General features: G+C 40.7%; 1 protein-coding gene across 1 annotated transcript in view; it reads left to right on the top strand.

The window, feature by feature from the left end:
* MAN1A1 (mannosidase alpha class 1A member 1) overlaps positions 1-14,210 on the top strand; it is a 211,786-nt gene that overhangs the window by 104,852 nt on the left and 92,724 nt on the right. Inside the window, exon 4 of the mRNA XM_074948322.1 lies at positions 3,863-3,943. Coding sequence (XP_074804423.1) covers positions 3,863-3,943 — 81 coding nt within the window. The remainder of the gene's footprint in view (positions 1-3,862; positions 3,944-14,210) is intronic.

Here is a 14,210-nt window from a genome sequence, read left to right as displayed (position 1 = left end):
CATCATCATCATCTTCTTCATCCCCAAAACCTGCTTCCGTGTTGCCTCCATCTCCATTGAAGGAGTCAAACAACACGGCTGGGGTAGTGGTGGCTGAACCCCCTAAAATGGCATGCAGCTCATCATAGAAGCGGCATGTTTGGGGCTCTGACCCGGAGTGGCCGTTCGCCTCTCTGGTTTTCTGGTAGGCTTGCCTCAGCTCCTTAAGTTTCACGCGGCACTGCTTCGGGTCCCTGTTATGGCCTCTGTCCTTCATGCCCTGGGAGATTTTGACAAAGGTTTTGGCATTTCGAAAACTGGAACGGAGTTCTGATAGCATGGATTCCTCTCCCCATACAGCGATCAGATCCCATACCTCCCGTTCAGTCCATGCTGGAGCTCTTTTGCGATTCTGGGACTCCATCATGGTCACCTCTGCTGATGAGCTCTGCATGTGGCAAGCTGCAGGTGACCACTGGTCAAACAGGAAATGAGATTCAAAAGTTCGCGGTTCTTTTCCTGTCTACCTGGCCAGTGCATCTGAGTTGAGAGTGCTGTCCAGAGCGGTCACAATGGAGCACTCTGGGATAGCTCCCGGAGGCCAATACCGTCGAATTGTGTCCACAGTACCCCAAATTCGACCCGGCAAGGCCGATTTTAAGCGCTAATCCACTTGTCGGGGTGGAGTAAGGAAATCGATTTTAAGAGCCCTTTAACTCGAACTAAAGGGCTTTATCGTGTGGACGGGTACAGGTTTACATCGATTTAACGCTGCTAAATTCGACCTAAAGTCCTAGTGTAGACCAGAGCTAAGAGTTGAGATTTCAAACAAAGCTGCAAAGAGAGGTATGTGGATGAAGTTTTGTAAATCTGATAACTTTCAAACCATTGTTAGCTTCAAAAAAGTCTGTCTTCTATTTTCTTCTCAATCTCTCTCCAAGTGTGTAGATTTTTGATATATAAACCAGCACCTCCTCCCCTTTTTCCCTTGCTTATCCTTCCTGAGCAAGCTGTCCCCTTCTATACCAATATTCCAGCCATGTATCCCACCCAAGTAACTTGCAGCCAGGCATTCATCTGCAGGATGTATCTGTCTCTGCCTGGGCCCCTACACTTGACCAGAAGGATTGAAGAGAACACCACCTGCGCCCCCAGCTCCTTCACCCTTACTCCCAGAGCCCTGTAGTCACCTGATCTGCTCAGAGTCATACCTCACAGTATCATTAGTGCCCACATGGATGAGTAGCATGACATAGTAGTCAGAGGGCTGGATGATCCTTGACAATTCCTGTATAATGTCTTGGATATGGGCTCCTGGCAGGCAGCACACCCCCTGGGAGGAGAGAACACTTATGAACAGCAGTCTCAAACCAATTTTGGAGCTAGAAATAGTGTCCAGACTTCTGTTTTGTGGTTCTCTTAAAGACTACTGGAGTACTAGCAGGCCTCTGTTGGGTTTGTGGTAGCGCTGAGACATTGCAAATGTAGCTGATGGACCAAGTTGTATGTCAGAATATTTTTCAGTATTGGCAGCAAACTTCTTGAAGACACTTGAGGACCAGGACAAGTAGGTGAATGATTGGCAGACAGATGGGATGGTCTTAAATAGCAGGCTGCAAATTTTTTAATTATATTTCAGGGAGGGCTGCTACGCTTCCTGACCCCTGCTCTGATACCAGGCATTAATTGGTTCCCATGTGGGTTACACAGCTGTGATCAGAAAGCAAACAGTTATTTTGGGTAGACAAGGAAGGGTCTACCCATTGACTAAGCTCTGTGAAATCTTTCTGCTCTCCTCCCACAACTTCCCCATGTAAGGTGGAGGTGAAGTGACAGAGGCCACGAGGTTGGGTGGGAGCAGGATCTCAGGTCTGAGACTTCAGGTTTCACCTTCCGCCCCACTGAGCATGAAGTCCAGCTGCGCAATCCTGGGTCTCATTTACCTCTGTGAGATGGCCCTTTTAGACTTTACCCTCACTAGCCACGGGGAACACCAGTGTTTAGCATGAACTCATCTCACGCTCACTAAGCCCTGGTACCCGTCTCCTGCCTGACCCAGATCCTGGTCAAGGGACCAAATGTCTGCCACAGCCTATGACAGATGTACTCTGTCATCTCTACGAAGCTCAGGACCATTGTTATGGAGATCCCTGGGTTATCACTGCCCTCCCTCTGAGCTTCCAAAATCCTGGCCGTGATTCATATTTTTTAGTGCTTGCCCCTCTTCAGGCTTACTCAATGCCCCAACAAACTCATCTTGCAAACATCTGACTAAACCAATGGCATGTGAAGCCATGACTGCATAATCCACTCTACATCTCTGTATGTCCTAATTCTTAAACATAAGAATGGGCAAAGGGAGGATACTGGAAAAAGTAGTCATATCCAGAAGATTGTCAGGAGGTTCTTGAAATAGATAGATGGTGAGCCCCACCAAGTTCCTTGACTTTCGGCTGACTTTGGCTTTTCTTCAACATAACATTATAATTTTGGAACAGCCTCCAAAATAATCTCTGAAACCCATTCTATACCAAGAAGCATTCCATCTTTTATGCTCATATGTCACTGATTTTAGTTCTGTATTGTTTATGCAGTCTTTTGAACCCATAATATATCTTTTAGAAACCACATATCTTGTTTGTTTAGCACAGCCTATTTATTCTACAGCCAATTCTTTATTTGCTAATCACACTGCAAAAATACGATTCTTGCTAATTGGGAAACTCACTAACTTCAGAGTAGTTTTTAACTAGGGTGACCATATGTCCCATTTTTTATAGGGACAGTCCCCTTTTTTGGGACTTTTTGTTACATAGGCACCTATTACCTCCCACCCCCCTCCCATTTTTTCAGTTTCTGTCTGGTCACCCTATTTTGAACCACTCGAGCAATTGACAGCTACCCTTGTGCTATTGCACTCCTTGGCCCCTGCTCCAAAATTCAGATCTTTCATGTATAATACAAACTCACTTAAGGTGTCCTTGTGCTATCTGAATGTATGACAGAATCATTAGTACTAATGTGCTAACCTCTCTGGCATTTTTAATTGAAGTGTCTGCTGAGTTCAGTTCTGCAAAATAAAGGCAACATTTGAACAGAATATTTTGAGAGCAGTCAGGCACTAGGTTAAGTAACTTTTAAACTATCAGTATTCAGAAATCCTACATCCTCATTGAAAGGACGTTATCAAATTATGTAGGTTGTCAAACGTTTTAGAAGAGCAGACATGACGAATCCATTGGAAATTTTTCCCTGTTAAAGCAACTTTGTTCCATGAAAGCTTTTACATAATATTGATATGTAGAAATACATTGGGCCAAGAGCATCTGGGGAAGGACTAACATTAGAAATGTGAAAGATTATATGCTTTTTTATTCCATTTTTATAATTAATAATCTACTCAATGTAATTTTTCTTTTAAACAATCTATTAGATTGAGGGAACAAACCTTGGTCAAGATGCAAGTCTAACAAAAACATATTTGCTCTGGGAGCACATTCTGTGCACAGGTACTGAGTCACTTGTAGGAGAAGAATACCAAGATGTGGGGTGTTTTAGATATAACTGTGTGGGGATCAGAGCTAGTCAGCACTAAAGTCATACAGCATCTTTAAAGTTAGGAAGAAGAACTAACAGTGTTATGCTTCGAATTATTTGTTTCCCTCTTCTGCATGCTGATGTTTGGTATTAATGGAGTTTAACACCCACAAAGTAAGGTGGAGGATGGTGAACTTGAGATATTTCTTCTGCTATAATTGAAATTGTGAATACATTATATACAGCATGCATTTGCATGCCATTGTGGCCTTATGAAACTAACACTGGATTTTTTCACATATAAAACTGACGTTCAAGCTCTAACTATGTGTATTTATATCCCTAGAATGCAGAAATTTCAGTTTTTGAAGTGAACATCCGTTTTGTTGGTGGACTGCTTTCAGCATATTATCTTTCCGGAGAAGAGGTAAGATTATCTATCTGCATTGTCAATCTAAAATTCCAATCATCCAGATGACTGGAATTGGATAATGTATTTTTTTTTTCTCCATTCTCAGTGTTAAATTTAAATGGTGTCTATTCTGTTTGTTGCCATGGTTTTTGAAAATGCTGACTGGGTCCCATCTGAAAGTGGACCAGTTGAAGATTTGTGCTCCTCCCTTCCCCCTGCTTCCGCCCCCCCCCCCCCCCCAAGTTATTGTTTTGTATGAGTCTAATGAATGGAAAAAATTGTCTCAGTTGTAAAACTGTAATCAGTGTATACGCTATGTGTTACATTCAAGCACAGAGTAGTGAAGTTTGCTGATGCTACTGGAGGTGGTTTGGATCATATGCTTCTCACAGGCCAGTTTGGAGTGTATTGTCACAGACTCGCACAATTTACAACTCTAACAGGACTAATTATTCATCCAAGTGTTAGCAAAACTGCAGTTGGAAGATATGACTGGAGAAACTGTTGATATGATTGAAGGGGGAACAGAATGAATAACTAGCATACAGATGCCAAAGGAGACCCCTAAAAATACCACTGCGCAGGGGTCTTAGATTAGTTGGTATGAAATTTGGGTCTTAGGTGAGTTGGTATTTGGTATTCTGGCCAGCTGCAGAAAGAGAATGAAGATTGCTGTGTGGTTTTTAACTTTTGTCCTGATTCTCAGTTGTATAGATGTGGAGAAAGCAGAGCTGGAATTTGTCCTCTAATCTCAAACAGCCAGTGGTGTCAATCTTTACTTGTTTCTCATAGCTAGTCTGGAGGCCTCAGGGACCACAAAAGCAGTAGCTCTCCTACCAGTAGTTTCCAGTGAAGAGCATGCTGGCAACTATTGCAGAAGTCTTGATAGCTGCTGCTAGATATTTCCTCTTGACTTCCTTCGCAATGTTATGCCTGTTTTTTTCTTGAGCAAACACAAGCAAGCACGCCTTATGATGCTCTTCACAGTGGCAGTTACACAGAAGGCGTTGGGTTTATAGTTAAAATTCTAAAGGTTCTATGTTTAAACTCCCCTGTTCAAGTTCTCTGAAGCAGTTTATACTCTCACATAGAGATATTGCTCCACATTCAACGTTATTATGATAGTAAATCCCAGAGGCTGAAACTAACCACCTTTTTGTTTTTAGTAAATATACATTTTAACTGAGATGTTTCATCTGACACTTGAAGGAAATCAGCCATCGTTCTACAATAACTTACTGACCCAGAAATGAGTCCGTCTAGAGTAATTTTAGAAACAAAAATATCGGGTTTTTTCAATTAAATAGTTATACTCCACCAATAATTTCTCTTCCAGCAAAGCTGCTGCTGCTCACAAACTAGTGAGCTTTTCGCAATATAACCTATTGTTAACATTTAATTAAGCAGTAGTAACAGACGTGGAGAACATTTCTTGGCAGTTAATGACCAGCTAGAAGAGTTAAGGGCTCTGAACTCAATTGGTCATTAACTGCCAAGAAATATTTGACCTGTCAGTTATTAGGTCTATTCTAAACCATCAAAATATAAACATATGAGGAGAAAATTAATGCTCTTGTGCGATTATACATAAACACACACTACTTATCATGGATACAGTATTCTGTTCTAGTACTTACATTCCTCTAGAAATTACTTACCAGTATACTAACTGGTAAGAAAAGAGGCCTGTGTGTTCAACATGCCTTTAAGTCTATAGCTGTGAATAAGTTATTTTATGTAAGATCTTTGTAGGACAAAATAGTTTTCTTGGCTGAAGAAAGGAGGGTAGGTCATTATGGTGCTACATGTGAGCTTTTGGGTGAAAATCTTACAAGTCCAAAAATTGACACATAGCTGCTACTTTTTAGTTGATACCTGACCAACATCTCTTGGGTCATCCAGTCCAATTCCAAGTGGAATAAGTATTTGTGCATTCTTTCAAACTTTTTTCATCTACTACAAATCAAATCTAGTGACAATGCATCCTCCACAGGGAGGGAGGAGAGCAGCTGGATTTGACATCCTCCACCTTCAAAGATCTCTGCTGTGTTTGATAAGTACATACCACCTCACAGATGTCTCGATTATTTCAAGATATCAGTGCTTGTTATAGTACCTCTCAAATACTGGGCAGAGTGTTCAGCACCTTTTTTATTCTGGTTCCTTCACTCCTCCCATTCCCCCCCCCTCCCCCCGAAAGCCTTGTGTATATTGTTACCGTACCACCACCTAATGGATAATATAGTATCATCTTGTCCTTTTATTATTTTTGTCAGATAATTCTTAATTGACAAGTGTGAGATCATGAATTCCCTAAACAGTTGTCTAGTTTAAAGAAAACAGTTTCTGTTGGAACACTCCCCAAAAAAACTTTTGGCTTATTTTCCATTCTCATTTGGAAATATTTTGATTTTGCATTAGTAGATAATTTTCCACTTCAAATTCAGCTACTTGAGTTCTCTGAACTGCTATCTAGAATTATGTCATGGGGTAGCTGCATATCTCTAAGATGTAGACTGGAAAGAGCTTATGTTCATCTGAAAGTCTCTGGGATGTTGGTCCTTTTTTCCTGGATTAGAAATGAACATTTTTGGACTCCATGGTCTCATTATTGATTTCAGAAAATCGGCTGGATATGGTTGTCCCTGCAGTTGTCAGGTAGCTACTTTCTGGGTCCCATGCTGTGGCTGCTTGAGCATAATCTATACATGGCCACTGGTGAAGCTTTAGTCTGTAGTTGAAACACCTTTTTAAATCAGACATTTCAAAGTGTAGGAATTTTTTTCCTCTTGACAAAAAAAAATGGCTAAAATTAATAGGAAACAATTGTTTCGGTGGTAATTCTCTTGCCCAGTTAGGTGGACTCTTTTCCAGAAGCAAATAAGTTGGTTAATTAAGCAACTGGCAAACAACAATTTATAATGTTTGAATACAGGCACTTCTCACTTTTTCTCAAGGCTAAGTATTACAACTTATTTTAAAGTACAGTGGTCATTTGCCTGTCTTGTTACTAGGTTTAACTTGTGAACTGCTTTGAAGATGTTTGGTTTTTTAGAACACACTTACATTTATTGTGTTTGAAATATATGCCCAGTGATTGATTGTTTTTCATGGCTTTAGTTATGCCTGCCCCAGCTTATGGCAAGGGAACTGCTACATATGCACTCCCAAATTGCTCTACCAGCGTCCTCAGACCAAATTTGTAACAACCTTGATATTCAAGTTAGACTTAAACCCCTCCCCTCCTTGTATCCAACTAGCAGTTGTCGTAGTGCTTTAAGTTCAGTGTCTTGACCTATTTCTGGTAGGCCTCTTTAAAAAGATTCTTACCTTTCAGAAGCAGTGAACTACAAATTATCTAGTTTTCTAATGAAGGTAAACTCTGGAAATGATCAAAAAGCTGAACATGGCAAGCTTTAATATAATATAGTATGACATGTTCTGTCTAAAAACATTTTGGGGAAATAGTCTTCATGTTTAAATGAGAAATTTATGGCAATTGATTACTTGAGACGGAAAATTTTAAACATATCCTTAATTGAATATTTCTGTTTTGTGTTTTTAGTATCTTCAGCCACAGTTCAGAATAATCCTTGTAATACCTCTGACCCTTACTCATATGAGTAAGCCTTTGTAAGTAATCAGAACCTCTTGTGTGAGTAAAGTTTGGAAGATCAGATCCTCAGCTCTTCCACATCATAATCAGATTGCCTATGAAAAGTGTAATGTTGATGTGCTTTGTTTTCAGTAGTGTAACTAAAGACAGCTTTGGTTATGTAAAAAGAAGTGATTGAAACAATAATTATTGGTACTTTGGAATTAAATGCCCATGGTTAATGATCTAAAATAGTAACATATTGCACGTTCCATAATTATTTGTAAATTTAAGTTTAATCATAATTAACTAGGAATATTGAAACACATTGAATAGATTCTAAAACATCTTGCTTGCGCTAAAATTCATTCAAATAAAATTGTGAATGTAGCTCATTTTAAAAATGTGATAGACATTGAATACTTTGGTCTGATAGCCAAGTCTTTACATGGCATATTTGACACACCTTGTTGCTGTAATTACATTAAAACCCACTGAAAAAAAATTGCATTTCTGGATTTAATCAGGCTACCATGAATGATAAACAAGTATTAAAAGAATTAGATTTGAAACCAGGAGTTTGTTTGCATTTGGATTTAAATGTTAGTCTTAAAATAGAGAGAACACACAAGAAAGGTCAAACTTGACTAAGACGAGCTAAACTTTTCATCAGTGTTAAGAGCACTTCAGCTATTTATTGACAACATAATCTGAAAAGAAGTCTTAGATTTTAAGATCTTTTCTTTTGTTGTGTGTCTGGATTACTACAGAATATTGTGTGTGTAACTGAAGACTGCTTTCTTGCTATTTATCAGATGTGCTATGGAGAAATAGAGTTCATTTATGAGGGAGGAATTGGGGATAAAGTTGACTTGGGGGTGGGAGAGAGAAATCATCATTTGTCTGGAAGTAATACAAATCTTTGGGAGTTTTGTTTTGCTTTCCTTGAGGGTGCCACTAATGCTGATTTTTCCTCTTTAGCTTGACCACTCTTACACTTCATTTGCAGTTAGACAATGAATTTATTATTTTATCTTCAGTTCTGCTTATGGCATGGTCAGTATAGCTTATAATAGTGGGCCAAGTTTCTTGCAAATTTTTGCTTAATTGCTAGCGGAATTAAAATGTCTAAATCTGTTAAAACCGTATGACCGACTGACTGATTCCAGTTCTCAGCTACCACTATGCTCTCTCCATTATTGTCCTGGGAAGACTGCTACTAGGGGCAGGGTGGGGACAGTGTCAGAGCTGCCATGTGATGGCCACCATATGCTGCACCTGTAAAAGAGGTTTTACTGGAGGGGAAGCTTCCTGAGCATGCTTCACCATACCTTCTCCCTGTCCCCACTCTCTATTTTCTGCTAATGGGAACACAACAAACTCCTGTCTAGTCATATGAACAAAACTAGTTTTTTAACAACTTTTTGGAGTCAAGCTCTTGATCTGCTAACAATAATCAGCAACTGAGTGGCTAACTGGAATCCCCACAAGAGCTGTTCTTCTACTGCTCTGCAGCACTGCAGTCCCAGGTAAGCGTGGAAGAACTGTGGTGCTATTGTCAATAAACACGATAGCTTCCCTCTCAAGCTCTTGTCATTGATAACTATACATGGATATTAGACAAATGAGAGCTGTACAGAGAGGACAGGCAGTTCTTTGACTTACTTTTTCATTTTATCATTGGCTGCTGCTTCTGAGTGATGTTGAATTTTCTTCTAGCTATGGGCACTCCTTTCCTATCCCTCCACACCCGACAGGACAATAAGCAGACACCTCTTGTTAGATTGGTGGGAGCCCTCATAGATGGTCACACAGTATAGGGCACTTGGACATCCCACGAAATCAGGATACACACACATCCCCTGGAATTCAGAGCAGTCTGAGAAGCATGCAGGGCATTCTTACCGTTAATCCAGTTTCAGCACATTCTCATAATGTCAGACAACATGACAACTGATCCGCATAAACAAACAGGAAGTAGTGAGATCCATTCCACTGTGCATATAAGTGGCCAATTTATAGAACTGGAATATCAAGAACCACAACACCCTGTCTGCAGCGTACCTTGTAGGAACCCAGAATTCACTGGAGGACAGCCTCAGCAGGTGCTTTAGCTCCCACTCGTAGATGGTGGCATACAGCTAACTGGTGAACAGCTTCTTCACTCAGCGGGGAATCCCATCCTGCCTCCCAGACAAACAGGAAATGTAGCACACACTGTTCCATAGAGTTAAAAGCCAGAGGGACCACCTGATCATCTGGTCTGACCTCCTGTATATCAGAGGTCACCAACAGCACCCAGTGTCCACACATTAAACAACTGAAATTAGACCTGAGTATTACAGCTCATAGAAGACTAAACTATTACATGCCACAGGCAGAAAATAGGAAGGACTGAGGTGCACCAATGCCCAAGGCCCCCACAATGCCAGGGAAATGAATAAGTGAGAGAGACCTGGATAATTCTGGCAAGTGATCTGCATCCATGCTCTAGGAAAGCTCAGGGCCAGTTCTCCAGAGGCGATCATCTCCTACTCCCTTGGATAGATGGTTTGATCCTGCTGCTTCCTTAAGTAATGTGGAAAATTTGACAGGACAAGAGCATGAGTTGTCATCATGCCCAAATGGCTTAGAGAGTTCAGGTTCCAAGGTCTTCTCCATATGTCAGCCCAGCTGCCTGCCCATCAACATTCTTCCCTTCCCAGACCTCAATTCAATAGAACAGCAGGGTCAGACATCCCATTCCAAAAGCTCTTTGCCTCACCTTGTTATTTGGATGGGCATTGGATCTAGAACATTCCTGTTCTGCAACTGTGCAAGCCATTTTTACTAATAGCAGAAAGGAGTTCACCAGGAAATGTTACCTCTCTGGGCCCAACACAATCATGTGTCCCCAGAGACGACAGATATTCCTTGGTATATTGGGTTACCGCCTTACCCTCAAGATGACAGTTCTTTCCCTTAGCTCGATACAAGTTCTCCTGGCAGCGATCAACATAGAATCATAGAATATCAGGGTTGGAAGGGACCTCAGGAGATCTAGTCCAACCCCCTGCTCAAAGCAGGGCCACTCCCCAACTAAATCATCCAAATTTAATTTTGTATTTATTTCCTTTTGCCCCAGATCCCTAAATGGCCCCCTCAAGGATTGAACTCACAACCTTGGGTTTAGCAGGCCACTGAGCTATCCCTCCCCCCTGGGCATGTCTACCTCCAGTGCATAGCTACCCTGTAATTACTCACCCACTAACCTCCAGGTTCTTAGAGAGCTTAATTAGAACTTTCCCACTGGTAATAAAACTGACCCCTCAATGGAACCTTAATTAACTCTTTTTCAGCACTTACCAAGCCTTCTTTCCACCCCCTGTTAGCCTTCATAGACAAGTGAAGCACTTACATTCCTCATTGCATCAGCCAGATAGATAAGTAAACTGGGGGCACCAATGGCAGGCCCTCCGTATGCAATATTTCATTAAGACAAACTACTACTACTTACTACTGCTGCTGCTGCTACTACTATATCTGAAATTTACCCCTACAGTAGTTTTGGAATTTCCCATAAACCCCCAGATTATCAACTCCCCTGTATTCTTCCCAAAGCCCCAAGCCTCCAGTGAAGAGCGAGAACTTTATTCCTTGAACAAAAAATGAGCTTTGGAATGTTACCTACAGAGAACAAAGCAGGTCAGAAAGTCACTCGGGCTGTTTGTTGCCATAGTGGAACAAGCTTGAGGACTAGTTATTTCCTCCGAGGGTCTCCCAATTGGATTTCTGGCTGTATTCTACTTTATCAGCTTGTATATCTTCCTCCCCCACACAGGATCTGGGCTCATTCTTATGGGAGCACAAGCAGCCTCAGTAGGAGGGCCGGCTCCAGGCACCAGCAAACCAAGCAGCTGCTTGGGGCGGCAAGTGTAAAGGGGCAGTAGGACGTCGGGCCTTGGGGCGGCAATCCATCCTCGGCGGTGGCGGGAATTTGGCAACTGCTCCATCACTCCGCCTCCCTGTTCGGCTGCAAGTTTTTTTTGTTTGTTTTTTGTTTTTGTTGCCGCTTGGGGCGGCAAAAACACTGGAGCCAGCCCTGCTCAGTAGCATCACTTCAAGAGGGTACTTTTGCTTGTTTGCAAGACAGTAACATGGAGTTCCATTTACACATTCACAAGACGCCACACCTTGGTCCAAGCCTCCTCCTCTGATACATTCTTTGGGACAATGGTTCTACAAGCAGCTAGGCCACGTTGCACCCTCCTCACCAAGTAGTGCTTATCAGTCACACACAGTGGGATACGACCAGCCCTCGAAGAAGAAGAAGAAGAAGAAGGGGAAGTTGCTTACCCTTCATAATTGGAGTTTTTTGAGATGTGTGCAGAGGGAGTTCTGTTTTGTGAATAATGTTGAAATTTTGAAAATGGGTTTCATTCCAAAAGGAAATTCTCTATGAAGGAAAATTCTGAGGGGGTAAAAAATCACTTTGAGTTGATCAAATGTTCTTTGTTTTGATTTTGAGTATATTTTAGAACTTTATTTAACATTGTAAAAATTTTAAAATGAAAAGTTTCAAAATGGAAAATCAGAATGTTTGCTCTGAAAATGTATATAAGACATGTAAACATGGTTGAAACTGTTTGGGGTTGTTTTTTTTCCTTCTAAAACTAAGTTCCAGTAAAGTCAACTTGATTTTGTGAAGTGTTTTGATTCTGATAGAACTGCATAGTCTGGCAGACTATAGCGCAGTTGAAATTTCTCTGACTACCTGTGTTTCGTATTCACATAGCTATAAGTTAACATCCTAGGAAGATGATTGGGGACAGTTTTATATTTTAGTGGTATTGTCTGTCAGCAAAATGAACCAAATACAAAGGTTTATTTTTTTCCAGTACCGCTAAACCCCAATTATCTGAAATTCAGATGATCAAAAATGTGAAAATAGACAAAATTCTGATTTTAAGGGGATATGTCTCCTGAGCCAGTCAGACAATCAGAATGTAAACGTAGTGATGTTAGTCACAAAATATACTATTTGTGTATGAAATGTAGATATGAGATGAAAGAACTAGTCACTTAAATGCAAATTTGCTATTTTTATTGTAAAAGGTGTTCCACCATTCAATAAATTATTTCGAATTATACAACTAAAAATGTAGTTGTATTCCAGTTTACTTATATGTTGAATATTTAATTTGATCAGTACTGTAAATGGCTAAAATATGAGAAGTCTACAGAAAACAAATAAAAACAAAAAGATATGCTACCCTGTTGTGTGCATGCATGTGTATATATTCTAAAATAAAAGCAATAGTATTCTAGTGTTTGATCTTTTTTTAATGACTTAAAGAACAAGAGTAGTCTGTCTTACTAGAAAAAGAGGGCCAAGAAGTGTTCCTCTGCTCTGACTATGGCAATCTTTCCAGAGGACAGCTCAGCTGTGAAGGAAGTTGCCCTTTTGTTTCCTCCACTCACAAGCAAACTTCAAGGACCCAAATTGTGAGGGTAACAGCTACCATTAAAGAAACTTAATGAGTAAGCATTTGCTGTTCCTGACAGTCATAAGGATAAACTGCAGTCTGCCAAGCCCAAGTATTTTTCAAAAGCTTTCTTGTCAGGTTTCACTATAAATCCAATGAGAGCAAAAATTATTCTGTGATTAGGTTCAGTGCTTTAGTTATGACAATGTTTTCCAGAGTCATTGCCCTCTAAGATCACCACTTTGACAGGTTAGTTCTAGGTCATAGATCTAAAGGAAAACTTGAAGCCACAAGAATGTAAATCCTGTTTGGCAACTGCCTGGAGCAGAACTTCTGGTCTGTCTCAAGCCTGAATAAATATACCTTCAGTATTTTTCTTTAACAGGCTCCATCTGTTTCTTTCTCTCATGGGATGGGGCAGATTGAGATTAATTAAAATGGCACAACCAATTTAAATCAGTAGGGGTACTTCAATAAGTCAATTAATGCAATGTGCAGTAGTAAATGAAACTTCACCTTACATTTACACTGTCACCATTTACCCCACTCCTAAATGTGCACTTCTCTGCATTTAAGTTCTAAACTCATGTGGGTGGCACTTGAAGACCTTGAAGCTGGGGACAGTCCTCTCTTGGTCCAGTAAACCAGCCCAGCTAAAGCAACAAGGAGCAGAGCAATTCTAACTTGAGATCATTCCAAGCTGCACATCTCCTCTGAAGACGGGAGTTGTTTAAAGGACGGGTCAGTATTGCTGGATTCTGGTTAGAGGATAAGACCACTTGATCTCTTATCAGACTTAAGCAACCCCCTAGTCTTTTTGCTATCCCTCTTCCCTTGCCAGCGCTTTCCCAAAAAATAAAGGTGGTGGTTACTCACAATGCCTTTATTTGTTTACACAAACTGCGGAAGACTTCACAATTCCTATATTAAATTAAATAAAGGGTGTAGGCACTTAGCATTAGTCAGACTTGTTTTGACAAAGCCAATAGGCGTGGTGTCTTAGATGTTAGGTTTTAACAATCAAATGGATTGTAGCCAGTGATAGCCCATCTCTTTGAAAGAATCCTCAGTAGTAATTAAGAAACCAGCCATTCAGGAGAGGGTGACCATCCTTTCCTACCCTGCAAGAGAAAACACATGTTCATTTTGTGCCTTGTAACAGATGTGCCATATGAAGGTGATGGCCAAAGTTTTCCAAGATGTGCTGAATATACTACCCTTT

The sequence above is a fragment of the Natator depressus genome, chromosome 3 (assembly GCF_965152275.1).
Source record: "Natator depressus isolate rNatDep1 chromosome 3, rNatDep2.hap1, whole genome shotgun sequence".
Lineage (NCBI taxonomy): Eukaryota > Metazoa > Chordata > Testudines > Cheloniidae > Natator > Natator depressus.
The sequence above is the reverse complement of the archived record's forward strand: the minus strand, read 5'-3'. Positions and strand labels throughout refer to the sequence as shown.